This window comes from Sturnira hondurensis, unplaced genomic scaffold (assembly GCF_014824575.4).
Source record: "Sturnira hondurensis isolate 20B ecotype Veracruz unplaced genomic scaffold, ASM1482457v3 Scaffold0014384, whole genome shotgun sequence".
NCBI classification, from domain to species: domain Eukaryota; kingdom Metazoa; phylum Chordata; class Mammalia; order Chiroptera; family Phyllostomidae; genus Sturnira; species Sturnira hondurensis.
Window position 1 is genome coordinate 7830970 of NW_028087015.1, and position 16341 is coordinate 7847310.

Consider the following 16341-nt stretch of genomic DNA (forward strand, 5'->3'; position numbering starts at 1 on the left):
TTTTTCAGTTTATTAAGACTTTACTTTTTGGAGGAGTTTTAGATTCACAACAAAATTACAAGTGAGGTTCAGGGGCTCCCCGTGTACTCCTGCCCTCCTGTCCTAGTGGTGCATTTGTTACAATCAATGACTCAGCGTTGACATGTTGCGTCATGTTTTTAAGCAAAATGCAGAGTCCAGCACAAATAACCTCCCTCTTTTATTCCATGAAAATCTTCTATTACAAAATCACAAGCATGTGCTTCTGTAACATAACACTATCACACTCAAGCACACCATATGACCTTTTAGGTGAAATGTTCAAATTACTGCCCGTCTTGCACACACACTCACGTACCCTCCCAACCACACCCAATGGCGTTACTTCTGCTGGGCCCTGTGTACCTTAGAATGTAATGCGTGTAGAGTGGATGATCTTGAAAGATTTTTTCCATTGAGTAGTATGGGCAAAATGATACAGTAAATTCTCATGATGCTAAGGATGGTAGAGGTGTTTTTCCTCACAGCAGCTTTCCTCCCTCATTTGAAATAGAAATGGCAGGAACACACATACACATGTGCACACATGATAAATTTATACATAGATATTTAAATATAAATATGCATGTACATGACTACCATCTTCAGAGGCCTTTGTTACGTATGACATGCATACAGTCTTGCTATATCCTGAGTATGGACATATGACATGTAACTATCAGCCAGACTCTGACCTGAGTGAGCAACAAAAATTATTTCATTTCATTTTATTTATTATTTTATTTTAGGGTTGTAGGACGTGAAACTTAGCAGATAGGCAGAGATTCTTTTGTAAGTCATCGGTCTTGTTTTGATGTCTTTCTTATGCATGTATATGTAACTCTCCTATTTGTTGTGTTTATCATACATATCACCTGCATGAAATGTATTAAGATTGTGCATTGTTTGGGATGTGCTTTGGGCATTGATAAGTGCGTTCTAGGTGCAGAACTACAAAGTGTTCAAGCACAGAGCCTCTGCAGTCACGTTGTCTAAATTTGAATCCTTGTCCCATCGCTCCATGAGCTTGTGACGTTTGGTCCTTCTCGGGCCCCTTCCCTCACCTACGGAAAGAATTTAATAAGAGATGATCAGTGGGCAGTGCTTTGCACAGCCTGGCAGGTAATAATCATTCAATAAATGTCAGTTGTCAATATTGTTTTATAATAATTACAATTGCTTGTAATTATTACAATTATTTGTAATTATTATCATATTATTTATAATTTTGTTGGATTATATCCTCTGATTTTTAAAAATAATTATATTGAAAGTCTGTTTTAAGAAATAAAAAACAATGGTAAGATAAGAGTTCCAGTGCTAAAGCCAAGAAGATATTCAGTTACTCTGCAGGACATCAGTGGAAGATTTTAGGATAAGTACCACTCAGTTCTATTAGGCCAAAGAAAGGTTAAAGGTATAGAAGCAAAGCCTTTTCTGCAAAAAGTTAAAAACTTGGATGGCCTCGATCATCTGTTTCTGCAGAATGGGGTATTAGCTTATTTATCTGTTAACTTTGAGGAAAGTGTTGTATGTTGGTTTCTCCTTTTTGTGCTAGTGTGATACATAAATACAAAGATTTTTATATTTATATTCAAATGGGGTAAACATTTCAACTTTATGACTAACAACTGTGATTAGCATTATCAAAAAAGCTGTCAAACTTGTATGCGTAGATGCAAACAAATGGCTTTGAGTTTCACCTGGAAACGTTTCAAATTGGAAGCTATTACCTTGCACAATAAAGAACGGCCTTAATTTTGTTGTATAGTGATTTATGTTATTTTTGAATCTCAGTAAAATGTTGCTAAATGTTCTTGCCCAAATGCAAATTTTGGCAGTTGTGACTTTTGACCGGAGGACTGAGCTTTTGAGTTAGATGGATTTCCTGAAGCCTAGGTGACAAGAGCTGCAGAGAGGAAAGCACACCCACGTGCGGCTCAGGTTGGCTTGGTTATGCAGGAGCCCCCTCCCTGGGCTCAGACATGGGGGTGCTAATTTTCTTCTCGACTTACGATGGAAGTAGTTCTAAATCAAAAGGCCAAACAGCGTGGAGGAGCCATGTCCTCAGATTAGTCTGAAACCAGTGCGGCAGTTTTTCATTTGTTGCTTGTTAGTTTGTTTTAGTCTAACAAAGTGTATGTGTTGTCTACTAGCAGTTAATCAAAATCATAATGCCTCCTTCTTAAGTCATTTTAAGGTGTTCGTTATATTCTTAAATGTAACTTTTACAATTTCTCAGAGCCACCATTGTTTTTTAGAAAAGTAAATCATCTTTTCAACATGAAATCTATGGAAAAATATAATTTGGTTTTGCAAAGTGTGCTAGGTAGCCAAGTTTTCCAGAATACTTTTATCGTCTGAAACCATAGTTTCGGGATTTTAATTAAAAATGGTAATAAGAAAATTCTCAACATCCTTATGAGTTTATGATTCAATGAACCTAATTTAGCATGTAGCATTTTATTAGACAGAATAAATGAACAACAATGAATCTGAGCAATTCATGCAATTACTTAATTTTTTTAATTTTAAAATAAAACCAGCATTTACAACTTTGTTAAGATTTTATTTATTCCTAGAGAGAGAGGAGGGAGGGAGAAAGAGAGGGAGAGAAATATCAATGTGTAGTTGCCTCTCACGCATTCCCCACTGGGGACCTGGCCCACAACCCAGGCATGTGCCCTGACTAGGAATTGAACCGGTGACCCTTTGTTTCGCAGACAGGCACTCAATCCACTGAGCCACACCAGCCAGGGCAGCACTTACATTTTAATACATTTAAAATATATTAAACGAGAGCTACTTGAAACCTTTACACTGGAATCATTTAAAATGCTTTAAAAATATAAAGGTAGGCAAAACATGTCATGACTCAATGTTTAATATAGAAAGCAAGATACACAATGGAACATACAGCATAATTTTAATTGTATAAGAAATTATACAAATCATGTATCACATGCATGCACTCACATACATCCAGAAGGAAAATGTTACCAACAGTTATCTTCAGGGGGTTCTTTAAATCTTTCTGTATTTCTCAGTTTCTACAGTTAATTCTATTTTACATTCAAAATATACCTATTGTGTTTAAAAGATCAAATGCGTGGTGTTATGCATGTGTGTATTTCACATCTGTACTTCAGAGCACATGGGAGGAGAGTGGTGAGCAGGTCTGACCCTCCTGTGGCTAATTCTTGAGTGTTGTCAAATGGCTGAGGCACCTGGAAACATGTTTATTACATATTAAAAATGAGAATATACTTGTTTCCCTATCATTCTAACAGAGGTGAGTCAAGGGGGAATTGATAAATGTGTGATCGTTTTGAGTGTAAGCAAAGAAAGACACCAGTATTTCAAAATACCAAAATACCAATTTTCTGTATGTTTATCAATTCCCCAATCTCATTGACAAACTCCAGAAGATAATTTCTTTCTAGTTTTATAGCAAGAGAGAGTGAAGCAAAGAAGATCAAACAGTTTTCACAAGATTGGATTGAGAAAGTAAGCCTCAGCCCCTGGCTCCTCTCCAAAGCGCTGGTTCATAAAACCACTCGTCATGCTAAAATATGTGATGCGTGATGTGCAGAGGCGGCAGCTACTTTGCGCCACTAAGGCTCTTAGTATTACAGGATTAGGGTTCTTTGCTCCATGAGGTATAAGCTTTCTTCTAATCACCTGCATCTCCTTTTCCTTCTGGTTTGGTAATAAATAATAAAGCATGGAAAGGTTGCTGCCTAGTGTGTTTCAACAAAATCTTCAACTAGTTCACAAAATTATATTTTCAGGTGCTGCTGTTGGTTGACCTTATTTCATTTTGTAAGATGACAAGGGCTCTTCCACATTTAAGTCCTTGAATAGTTTCTGGATTCCAGTCAGGTCTCTGTTAGAGGGTTTGCTTTGGGATTTTTGTCCTTTAGCTTTTTAAAAAAAATATTGTTCATGCAATTAAATAATAATTTAATGGCATAATTAAATTATCAATTTAATTTATTACATATTAACTATGTGATAAATTAATAATTAAAGTTGTTTCCACTTTTTGCTTCTTCTCCTCTCCCCCAGCTCCACCCAGCCCCACCCACGGCCCTCCCTAAGTCAATCCCTGTATCTTTGTCTGGGTCCATGAGTCATTCGTAAATGTTCTCTGGTTAATCCCTTCACCATCTTTTATGTTTTTGGCTTTCTATTATGGAAAGGTCGAGGGTAGAAAAGTAAAGCAGTAAATGATGTACAAGTAGGGAAGGATGGCCAAAAATCCCTCAAGAGGGATTTTTCTTGACCCTAGCTAGTGTCATTCCACTTTGGAAAAAGAAAATTCAACAATGCACTTTAAACCTCCTCTTCCCCTTCCTCCAGTAGTGCTGGCTCAGACTTACTCAGCAAAAAAAGGATCTAGTATATAACCTGCCCTTTACCGAGAACATTTGCCACTGAAACACTAGAAATAATTTTCCTATTACCAAATGAGACAATTGAGATATTTGTCACAAACAATTTCTGGGTAATTCAAGTTTTTTGCAGAGTGTAGGGGAGAAGCAGCCCCCTCCAAACCCAGGGCTGGAGGAGGTGGCTCTGGTTCAGCCTGTGGTGACTGGGGCAGGTGGCTAAGCACCTCCTTCCACACCATGAGGCTAGAGACCAGCATGGCACAGGCTCTGCTGTGACTGTTACCAGAGTACCAGTCTCATCACATTCTCACACACACACACACACACACACACCATGTCAAAAACGGACTCTTTTTATGACCCCACCCACCCAAACCCTCACTCTTTCCCCAGCATTCCCCAATAACTACTCAAATTCTTTTAAAAAAGGTGATTTTTCTCCTGAAGCATACCACAGTTGATTTTTTGTTCATTTATTGTTGTTATATTTGTTTGTTTGCATTTAAATGAAAGACAGTATGGCACAGCATTTGGCTGTGTCTAATGTGCTCCCATGTATGCTGCACACCGCAGTTTTAGCCCAAATTTTCAGAAAAAAATCCCTCATTTTAATTTTTTCATTCCATTATTTGTTTACTTATATTTAAATACTTGTTTTTTGTATTATAAAGGAATTTTAGCATTGATTTTTGAACATTATGGTACAAGAAATATTATGTAACAAATATTTACAAAACAAAAACAGATACAAGGTATTTCAGGTACTGCCCATGTAGGATGTGCATCTTCTTTTTCCCTCAAAAAAAATTTGGGGGGGAGTGCACATTTTACACAGCAAAATACAGTCATTCTCTCCAGAGCAGTCATGTCACCAGGAGGAATAATTTCAGGTCTCCAGACAGAGCAAACTGCACGAATTTGCATCGAGCTCTTGCCAGTTTACAGGGGTTCCTAGCGTCTCTTCCATGTTAGGAAGCAACAGGGTTCTTCTTGTGTGATGCTGTAATCCCTCCCAATCCTTCAATGATTTAGGTTTCCCTTTTTAAAATGTTTCTTATTGGGGAAAATTGTTTAAGTGCAGCATTTCAGAATCATTGTCTAACATAGGGTTTTTGGGTGTGCGTACAATTCATTCTTTTTAATTCAATTCATTAAAACTCACACTTGCTTTAAGCCAAATGTATGTAACAGAATGATTTTCAGTGAATTTTAGCCACCAGATCTAATTTTTTATTATTATAAGTAAACTATAGGATACAATTAAAATGCATTTATATTTCTGTTCTTCCATGCACAAAATAATACATGTATATTTATTACATACATTGTGTACTTCTAATAGTGGGTCTAAAAAGACACCTGATATTGAAGTGCAGACTGAAACCAAAATTTTAAAATTTCACATTCAGCATATATTCAAAGATAATGTAAGCATTACATAATTTTTGAAAGGAAAGAGATATGGTATATAACCTGCCATTTATTGAGAACATTTGCCACCAAAATGCTGGAAATAATTTTACTGTTACCAAAATGAGACAATCGATATTTTGCAGAAACAATTTCCAGGTAATTTAAAAGAATGAAATACCTTCTTCACTAAAAGTATAACTGTCTCTCCTTACGCTTTGACAGGGAAAGAGAGCAAGACTCACAAATTATCCTAAATATTATGTGTTCTAAATATGTCTCCTATGGTACTTGGGAATGAAATATAATCAAAGAAAGAATTAAGTGTTTTAATAAACATTCACACCCTTTTTGGCTTAGAGTGATTCAAATCCAATGTGATTCATGTAAAAAAAGAAGACTTACTTCCAGGGATTAATTTCCAGGGATGACGTGCCCTGATCAAGGTGACTTAGTTTTTAGAAAATAACCTTCACAGTCCAGCAATTACAAATAATAACATGGAAAAAACACTGTACCTTGGGGAAATATCTAGGTTTCATGTTACTTTAATTGTGGCTATCTGAATAATCTCTACAAAGAACAGGTGCCCCTCAAAAAATGTAATTCTGAAACTTAGCGGGTGCAAAATAACATAGGTTTTCTTTAAATTGTGTTCCAACATTTTTCTGCTTTTATTTTCCCACACTTTGAGTTTCAGGCTCTCTGTGTAATTTGGTGACGATCATAACAACTGGTCTAATTACTGGTGATGGTCTGTTTACTAACATCATCCATATCCTTGAGTGCTGATTCAGGCCCTTGGCAGAACTGGACGTGAGTGACTGGACGGTTCAGTTGCAGTGCTCTCAGTGAGGTTCACATCCAGCTTTCTGTGTAGAATAATCGCCCTCACTTTTGATTAAAGAGCTTCAGCTGGCCAGATCAAGAAATGTCCCATGGAGATTTGGGAAATCCTCACAAATTATTCATGCTAAGAAATAGCACAAAAGAACTCTGGGCCTCGGTTTCACACTTTCCTCTGAGCGAAATGTTTCAGAGCTTCCCTGGCCTTCCCCTGCCCCTCTGAGACCCGTCCTGCTGACACCTCGCTCCTGCATCCCCGGGCCTGGTGTGCAGCTGAGGTTGCTGCAGCAACAGCACATACGGGGTGACATTCTCCCGTAATTACAGCTGCTGGGACATGAGTCAGTTGAAGAGTCGTACTGGGTTTTTATTAGTGTATGATGCAGTCCCATGTTGTCCACAGTTCCTAGCCTGTCCAAGACTCGCACAGGATGTTGCAGAACACTCAGTGCTCATCACCTTCAAATGTTAGATGGTCCAGGGACCTCTCACCGAAACCACTGCAGTTGCTAGCTCCTTCCACAGCTCCCTTTCCTGATAACTACAGTAGGAGGCCAAGAGTAAAACTCAGGCCCCACTGCTGGAACTCCACTTCTACTCTTGCATATCCTGTGTGCTTCATAAGCAATAGTGACCTTGGCTGATGATCAAGACGCCCCTCTTTCACCCAGGGAACTGGACAATGGGTAACATCCCAGAAGACATATTTTCACTCCTTGTGGCTGGGAAGAACGTATGCTGAAGAATAAGGATGGAATTACTGTAATTCTCTATAGAAATTTATGAAAGTGGAACTTACCATTTACTAGCGATCAAAAGTGGTCATAGAGTTATCAGGAACTCCTAACACCGGATTTGGTTTCTTTTTCAGACACGGAGATGACTTGATTGTGACTCCATTTGCTCAGGTAAGCAGAGTTTGGTGAACGGACAGGTTTCTCATTTGAAAATTTAATTTGGGGAATGAGTTCTTGTTCTTAATGTAATTTGCAATCAAACACAAGTACAAATACAAATTCTCTGGTTCATTCAAGTAGTTCAAAGCCAGTTCTAGAGAATGTGAACTTGACTATGTTGATTTGTTTCCTATAAACCCATAGAGCTAAAGAGTTTCTTTACTTCAAATTACAAATTGCCTAAGTGACATGTTTCAGCAGGACCACACTTTCTTTACTGACATAGCACTAGAAGCGGAAGGCTATATAGTGGATTAAATTACATTTAGTATAATTAGGTATATGATCAGTGCTTGAAATGGAATATTCCAGTTCAACCTGGGGCTTCATTTACTCCTTCCTCTTTTTACATGCCATTCGTACAAAGATTAACCGAGTGATGTGTGAGTGTCCATTTGTTCCTTTTAGGCATACACATCATGAAAATACTTCAAACACACAGCGTAAATACTAGGAAGTGGTAAAATGACCTCAGGCGTTTTGAAATACCTATAAAATGGTTGATGACCAGACGTGTTTCGTATGGGCCAGTGCTCCTCAACCCTCGCTCTGCATCAGAATCATCTAGAAAGCTTTCATTCTAGGGTTCACCCCGACCAAGTGAATTCAAAAATTTCAGGATTGGATCCAAGTGTTTATATTTTTTAAGGGCCCCAGTATTTGTCCAGGAAGGTTGAGGGCTTCTGGTATAGACAGACTTAGGGACAGAATGGGATAAACCAGATTTAATTTGAGGCATGAAACAGGTTTAAAGCCAACATTGACTGTTAATAAGAAATGCTAAATATTGGAACGTGAGTGATCCAGAGAAGTTATAAACAAATAATCATCGTGTCTGACTAGTTCTGGTGTCTTGGACAACTCGTTTAACTCTCTGGGACTTCCTTTTCCCTTCGGTGAAGTTGGAGGGCTAGGCTGTAGAAAGAGAGGCCCCGTTCAACCCCATCTCCCTCTCTTGCTAAGTGAAGAGCCTTGGGCTTCTCGCTGGATTTCTGTAAACCTCGCTTCCTCCTAAATGACAATTCAGAGAGTATTCACCTCATAAGGTGGCCAAGAGATTGAAATAGTACCAGGCTTGCAAAGTACTCACCACAATTTCTAGTGTTATCAGTAAGGGCTCTTTCATTTCTAAAATGTCATAACAAGTATTGGTTTTAAAAATGCATAATGGCAATGTTTGGATAGTAGAATTATGCATGATCCTTTCACTCTTGCAAGTTTTCTGAAAGTTTTAATTGCTATAATTTAGATTAAATGTTTAATGAATCCATAAATAACACAACTGCATCAAGTGATTTTTTTTATTAATGAAGGCAATTAAAGTAGAATAAAACCACCATCCCTTTCAGAAGGTTCATGTCTTGATGGCTTAAGGTCTTGCCTAGACATCATAAATTATTTCTAGTAACTATATTTCTGTGTTCAAAAAAAATTTTACTGACATGTTTTAATCATATTTTGTGACAGCAAAATTATATAAAGCTAAGGACTTTTAATTGCTTACTAGTCAGAACCCATAATTTTATTTCTAAGAGCTGGGAACTGAGTGGAAAGATAAAATCGGGCAAACTAATATAAACAACCATCACCAAATATAGAAGTAACCATTCCAACTTGAGTTTATTCAGGTAGCTATCCTTGCTTGTAGCTAAAATCACCAGGTCTAGTGATAACAAAAACATATTTAAATATGTAGTAAAAATGAAAAAGATATTCTGTATATGATACATTCTCCCTTCAAGTAGTATTTATTAATTTCTAATAAATTTAACTCAGTTCTTATCATCAGTACTTTTAAACTCTAAGAAAATTTACTCATTTACATAATCAGACATTTTCTGTAGTATACCTATAATCTCTAAAAAGTATGTAGAAGTTCAATACACTGAGAAATATATATATTCATGTATGTGTAAAATATCACTTAGTCTGTGTTAGTAAACTGTGTCAATAAATATGTGTGCTTAACACCCTCAGACATTAGAACTTGAAATATGAACCACCTCTGTGTAATGTGTAGGCATATCTGATGCCTGATAATAATTCCAGAATGTATTTGGAAGAGTTTGCTTATGATTAGCTTAATGACTCATAACTCCTTGAAGACGGTGATCGCTGCCCCAGAGCTGCAGATTCTTTTTAAGTGGCTTCATCACAGTTTTCACAAATGGTATTTTTCTAAGCTATGTGGCATAGAAATCTCTAGCAGAATAATTTTTAAAAAAAACGCATGTTAAACCCTGACTGATTTCACCACTGATAGAACATCTTTGGGAAACCAGAAAAGAAGGCCCGGTTAGCCAGCTGCCTTCTCTTTAGCCCCATTGGGCACAACTCCCTTATTTTGTTGACCTAACCAATAACTCCTCAAGTTTTCGATACAAGATAAAATAGTCACCACTGAATGATAATATTATAATGCTTAAAATATAAGATGTTTGTGTCACTTGAGGTGATACCAACACTATTTAGCCTAACATACTGTACTTGCTTTTGCCAATAGACAGAAGACCAGTCACTCAGAGATGTGTTCAGATAGGCCAAAAAAGTCTCCCCTTTTCCCAGCATGCTTTGGGGTTTAGAATTTCACACTAAATTCTTCTGGTGAAAAAGCCATATTGCCTTCAAAATAATTTTTTTGCATAAAAAGTTTAGAAAAGTAAGCAAAAGGAACAAAATAAACTTTCCCATAATTCTAAGCCCCACAATAACTAGTACTGATATTTTATTTCATATCCCTTTAGGCTTCTTTCTCCTGTGTATATTTTCTTTACTAAAATTCTTAAAAATGAGCTTCCCATTGTCTATAGTAAACAAAGGCCTCCCAAATCCATCTCATCCTCTGCCTCTTCTTGAGAACTCGGTCCCATTATTCCTGAATGCATCTGCAAATCATGAAAGGACCCTTCATTTTTTCTCTGGTCTCGGTTTCCTGTGACACGAGAGAATAAACTAAATTAGAAGAGAATTTGGGCATCCTACAAGTATATATTCCACCTACATGGACAGGGCTGAGACCTAAATCATCTGGGGTAGACACAGTCTTCAGAAAGGACCCTCCACATTCTATTCTCATGGCCACAGCCCTGTCAGGGTTAGAAATCTGTGCTGGTGTGTTGAAACTAAGCTCTCTTCCACTTTCAATTTCTTATATGGAACATAAGTCCCCTACACGTTCAGAATCTTGATCTTCAGAAAAAATGACAGCTTTAAACACTTGATTTGTTTCCATTCTGAAATATGCTATGTTTATGCCAAAATCTCTTGGCGTGGGAATTTCCTTTGGCATGAAAGCTGGGTGTTGAGAGGACTCCCAGTGCCGAGCCATGTTGCACCCCTGGGCAGCTGGCCTTTTCCTCCCAAGGATGCAGTAACAGTTTGGCCAGAGTTCTCAGGGAACCGAGGAATACCAAGGAGATGCTACCTGGTGAAGTGTGGGGACCGCGGCTCTACAGTCAGCTGCCTTTGGACCCACCAGCCCCATTATTTGTTATGACTATCTTGTAAAACTCTAAGTCAACCAGAGTTCTCCTGTGGAAGTGCGGAGTGTTGAAGAAGTAGTACCTTTGATCAAGGAAAAGACAGAAGACACACAAATATGCTCTTGGATCCCTGGGTGGACTCTCACATCATTCAGACTAAGAAGATATGCCAGATTTAAAAATCCAGAGTAAGAACAAAACTCATTTTACCCTTACTCTAACCAAAATGCAGTAACTTGGATAATTTTATAAAAAGTGTTGACACTATGGAACATTATTTGCTCATTGGTAACAGAACATTGTCAATTTTTTTAACACCCCAGAATGTCCCTTTCCTCTTTGACCAAGCAACAGCCATTTTGTGGCCTCATCACAGCCCCTCAGCCCGGGATGCAGGAAGATAATCCCCCCATTTCAGTTGCTCCTGTTACATTTTATTATTATTATTCATTTAAAAACAAAAATCGCAGCTAGCCATCTTCTAGGAATCCAGAAATCAGTATTTGTTGACATACAAAAACCGCATTTCATTTTATATGGTTTAAGCAAAACATAATTTAGGAAAATATTTTATTTTCTATCAAAGTGACCTTTCTCTCTTGTAAATAATCGTAATCTGACTCCAGTTTTTTCCTGGAGGTAAAACAAAGGCACGAAATTATTTCCCTCCCACTTCACCACAAGGCTATTGGCAATACATGGTCGGTGTTTTAGCGCCATCTAGTGACCCAAAAAGTATTTAGAACGAAAAACAACAACCCTCAAAATAATTTCTTTGTAATTTTTTAGGCAGGGAATTCATTAAACAACATTATTACCACGTTGTTTTTTAAAAGATAGAACTCTCTTTAAATACTTTCAAGAAATTATTATTATACAAGTACATATTTCTTTTAGGCTATTATGTTTCCTTGTTTAACTTTTTCATGAAACCCACATTTTCCTGCTGTTTTCAGTGAATCTCATTGGTTAGTAAAAGTTCAAAAGTATCCCAGAACACCAGAGGTTAGTGTGCATAGGTGACATTTAAACTCTTTCATGGGCTAGTACATGACCCATCTTTATGTAAAAGTTTCTCATTAACAATATTAAATTTTTTTCCCAAAGTGTGTATATTTCTCATTATTCTCCATATATTTTTTACCTTGACCGATTACACTTTTGGTTAAAGGAACAGAAGAGAAAGAAATGACTTTAATTTTTTTTAAACCAGTAAACCATGTGAGAGAAAACTTCAGGAACATTTTTGGTTAGCAAGCATTAAGGAATGAAGAAAACTCCAGGAGCCTTAAAGTCCTGACAGCAACTCGTTGAATTCAAGGGGGATGAGACTGGCCCAGGGCAGACAGAGAATCATTGAGCCCTAACCCAGTGGCTTCAGTGAAACTGCTTCCGGTTCACCCCCACGGCCTGCGGTAGCAGATGCCTCACTCTTCCATCCTCAACGCCAACAAGAGAGCAGAAGACCAGCAGTGTGTTTGCAGTGGGAACATGTGGGCCAGTCCACGGGGCCTAGGGCAGTGGCCCCTCCTAAGGAGTGTCCCAGCTTTTATTCACACTTCTGCCCACATCCTGTCTGTCACAGTGCAGAAGAGAAGAGTTAATACTTAATATAAAAATTATCAACATTATTTATCCCACCACACAGACAGTGACTGGATACTTGCACACACAGGGAGTGAGGAGTCTACGGGGCTATATTTGCTGCAGCCATGTTTGGAAAGGCACAGTTTAGGGGACAACCTGAAAGTCAATTAGTCTAGGGGACAGGCAGCTGAATATCAGAAGGAGGGCTGAGAGGAAAACTTCTTTTTTCACTTTTTATGTTGAAATATCTCATATGTATCAGAGAATATATCTAGTGATTATCTAAAATATAAAGAATAATTCCAAAAATCAACAGTTTATGAAGTAAAACAGTAGCAACATTTAAATGCCCTGGTATATTTCTCCCCAATTTCATCTTCCTGCCTCCTCTCAGAGATAGCAATAATTTTTAATTTTGCCTTTGTTATTGAGGGGAGATAATTTGCATTTTACCCTTTTTTTTGTTTAGATCTGCATCATGTGAAGATGTATTATGCAAAAATAAAAACATTAAATTTCAATTTAAAACTGAAACAAAGTAATATAATTTTATCTTTCTTATAACAGTCACAAACCTTTTTACAGAAAACCAATTGTAGAATATCTTTTATGAACTAATGTTTACTTTCAAATGAGCATAGAACATGCATTGCCTGCAGTACAACTTCTGTTTACCCAGCTGTCAAATGTAGTGTGCACTTACTATAATTTATTAGAATAAAATCCTAAAAATTCTGAGCTTAAAATTTTTGTCTGGGAAAAGGACTGATTACCAAGTACAACAATCTTATTTTAAATGCTTTATTATTATACTTGAAACTTAATTCTTAAGTTAAGCCTGCATGATTTAATGACAATGAATTATTTATTAGATTTATTTCTGCATCATTCAAGATTTCATGCCTGAGGAAAGACCCCATGATCTGAGGTCAGCCGTTGGCTATTTGCATACACTGTCACGGGCAGCATGACCTTTCAGCACCGTGAGTTGTTTGTATGTGACGGTGAGCCAGGTTTTTCTGTGACCGAGTTAACCACAGCTGGCCCCTGAGGAAACACCAGTCACTCCTCAGGGGAGAGTGACCTACAAGAATTAATGCCAATTTCAAAAAATACCTCATTTTTTAAAAAAGTTCTTAGAAAATGTTAAGACTAACTTTAGTTTAAGTCGGGTGCCAGGTGAAAAAAAAAGTCTAAAAACAGTTCTGGAAACCTTGCAGCAATTATAAACCTGGTGCCCTTCACGTTATCCATGGTGGGCATGGGTGACAACCCTGTGCCCACACCAAACCAGCAATCAAAGGGAACGTCACCACAATGCACGCTTTCCATTTGTCAGACGTTGTTCTCAGAACCTGAATTGTCTCCGCATGTCATCTTCCCCACAGTCCTTTGAGGTAGATGTTCCTGTCCCCATTTACAGATGAGGACGCTGGTCTACAGGGAAATTAGGTAACTTGTCCAAGTTCACGCACTGGGAACGCAGCAGGCAGGCAGTCTAAGCTGTTATGTCGCAACCCAATGGGGCATTCGACATCTGTGCTTTAGGTCCCTGAACATTCTGGTCCTCACCCAGATGACCTATAACCTCACCTAATACAGGCTTCACCCGGGGCAAAATGTCAGGGGGGTAGAGCTCTTGTAACTTTTCTCCTCTAGTCTCACACCAAATCCTTTACCACTTTCCTGTGTCACTGAATTGGAGAAAGGAAGGGCTGTCAGAGACAGTGGGGCCTATTGGTCCTCCCTCGTGTGTGTGGCTGTCGTGTCATTCATTAAACGCATTCGTATTGAGTATTTTCAGTGGGCCAGGCGCTGTGCACATACAAGGCGGTCTGATTCCATGTGAGAAATGGCTCCCGGGGAACCTTATGATTCATGATGAACAGGCTTAACAAAGAGAATAATTTCTGCTCACTTGCTGGACTAGCCATGTAGCAGAGGTGAAAAAACAATTCAAAATTTACTTGGTGACTTTGAAATGATGACATTCTCGGTAAATTTTTTAAGAGAATTTGAGAGTCATTTGTCTTAAATTTTACCTCTAAAGTGAGAGTGGAGTAATATTTTATACTGCACTGTTTCAGATTTGCCTAAAAATGCAACAAAGCTGTATGTGTATCACTTGGGATATTGTTTTGGCGGCTGAGGAATCTAGGAATGCTATGGGAACTGCTGCTGCTGTCACCAAGTTCACAGACCATGAGGGGAAATACCTGGAAAATCCCTGCAGTCTGACCTCCCCAGATGTCAAACAGACACATGTAAACTTCACTAAGCACTAGGGGGTTCTCTAGTCATAAAAGAAACTTAATTGCAAGTGTTATCAACTTTTCACTTAAACCACTTTTAAAAATCACCAAATCATGTTAAATTGCATTCAAGGTGGCCCTGCTTCAAGAAGTTTAAAATCTTTTTTTGTCCTAGGTCTTGGCCAGCCTGAGAACTGTACGAAACAACTTTGCTGCGTTGACTAATTTGCAAGACCGAGCACCTAGCAAGTAAGTTACCCTTTGTTTCCCTCCTCCGTGCTGCCCTTTTACACAGTGTGCTCTCAGTTTGATCGCCTTTTCTCAGGGCAATATATTAGATGTCTCTGAGTCCTGCCCTTGATGTCTGACCATTTACACTAAGTCATGTGCTGTCCTGTTAATTTTCTATAAATACTTTGTAGTGATGGTTCTAATGTCAGACCTGAAGCAGGATGACAAATAAATATGGTGATTCCATCTGTCAGAAATCACCTGGCATAATCACCCCTCTGCCCAGTTATGTTCACTCAGGGTAACTTTATAGTTTGGGCTTACTCCGTAAATTGACCGGGGACAAATAATGTCATCAAGCCTAATGTCAATCCAAAGTCACCCTCTTACTTCTGAGTCAGTAATCACTCAGGGAGCACCTCGTCACAGCAAACAACTTTGGTTTTTCTGCTGTTACTAACCCTCAGATCAGCAGCATCAGGGAATAACGAATAAAACTGGAATGTGTGTGATAACAGAGCAAGCATTTGCAAGAAGAAAAGCTGAAGGAGGAAATGACTTTATCTGGGGGGCTCTGATAACTGTGAAGTATCTAAAAAGAGAACATTCATTTCCACCAGATCAGGTAGAAAACTGATTAGTTATTCAAATGCTCATTATTTTGACAACTTATTATTAATTATAAAGCATTAATATTAAAATACCAACTCTAATCAATTTTCAGAAGAAAAAACATTTCTTTAAATCAATATTAGGGTATTTTATAATGAGCAGAAATTTATTTGGAATTACAACTTAGCTCTTAGCTAAGTGTATAAAACTTCTCAGTCATTACCACTCCTTTTTAAAAAGATTTAATGTTATTTATTTTTAGAGAAAAGGGAAAGGAGGAAGAAGCAGAGGGAGAGAAACATGAATGTGTGGTTGCCTCTCACATGCCCCTACTGGGGACCTGGCCCACAACCCAGACATGTGCCCTGACTGGGAATTGAACCAGCGACCCTTTGGTTCACAGGCCAGCACTCAGTCCACTGAGGAACACAAGCCAGGGCAGTAGTTACTACTTCTTAAAGAACAAAATAAAACTAACCTTTTCATCTCATAGTAACACAATTGACCTCCCAAATTCATGTTTGCCATGGTTTATAAAAAACCTTTGGCTATT

The 16341-nt window shown here is 38.1% G+C and overlaps 1 protein-coding gene across 6 annotated transcripts in view; it reads left to right on the forward strand.

The window, feature by feature from the left end:
- The window catches only part of PDE4D (phosphodiesterase 4D), a 1308441-nt gene that overhangs the window by 1124525 nt on the left and 167575 nt on the right, over positions 1-16341 (forward strand). For all 6 annotated transcript variants that reach the window (XM_037062899.1, XM_037062904.1, XM_037062898.1 and 3 more), the window contains 2 exons: positions 7540-7576; positions 15121-15194. In XM_037062899.1, the coding sequence (XP_036918794.1) occupies positions 7540-7576; positions 15121-15194 (111 nt within the window). The remainder of the gene's footprint in view (positions 1-7539; positions 7577-15120; positions 15195-16341) is intronic.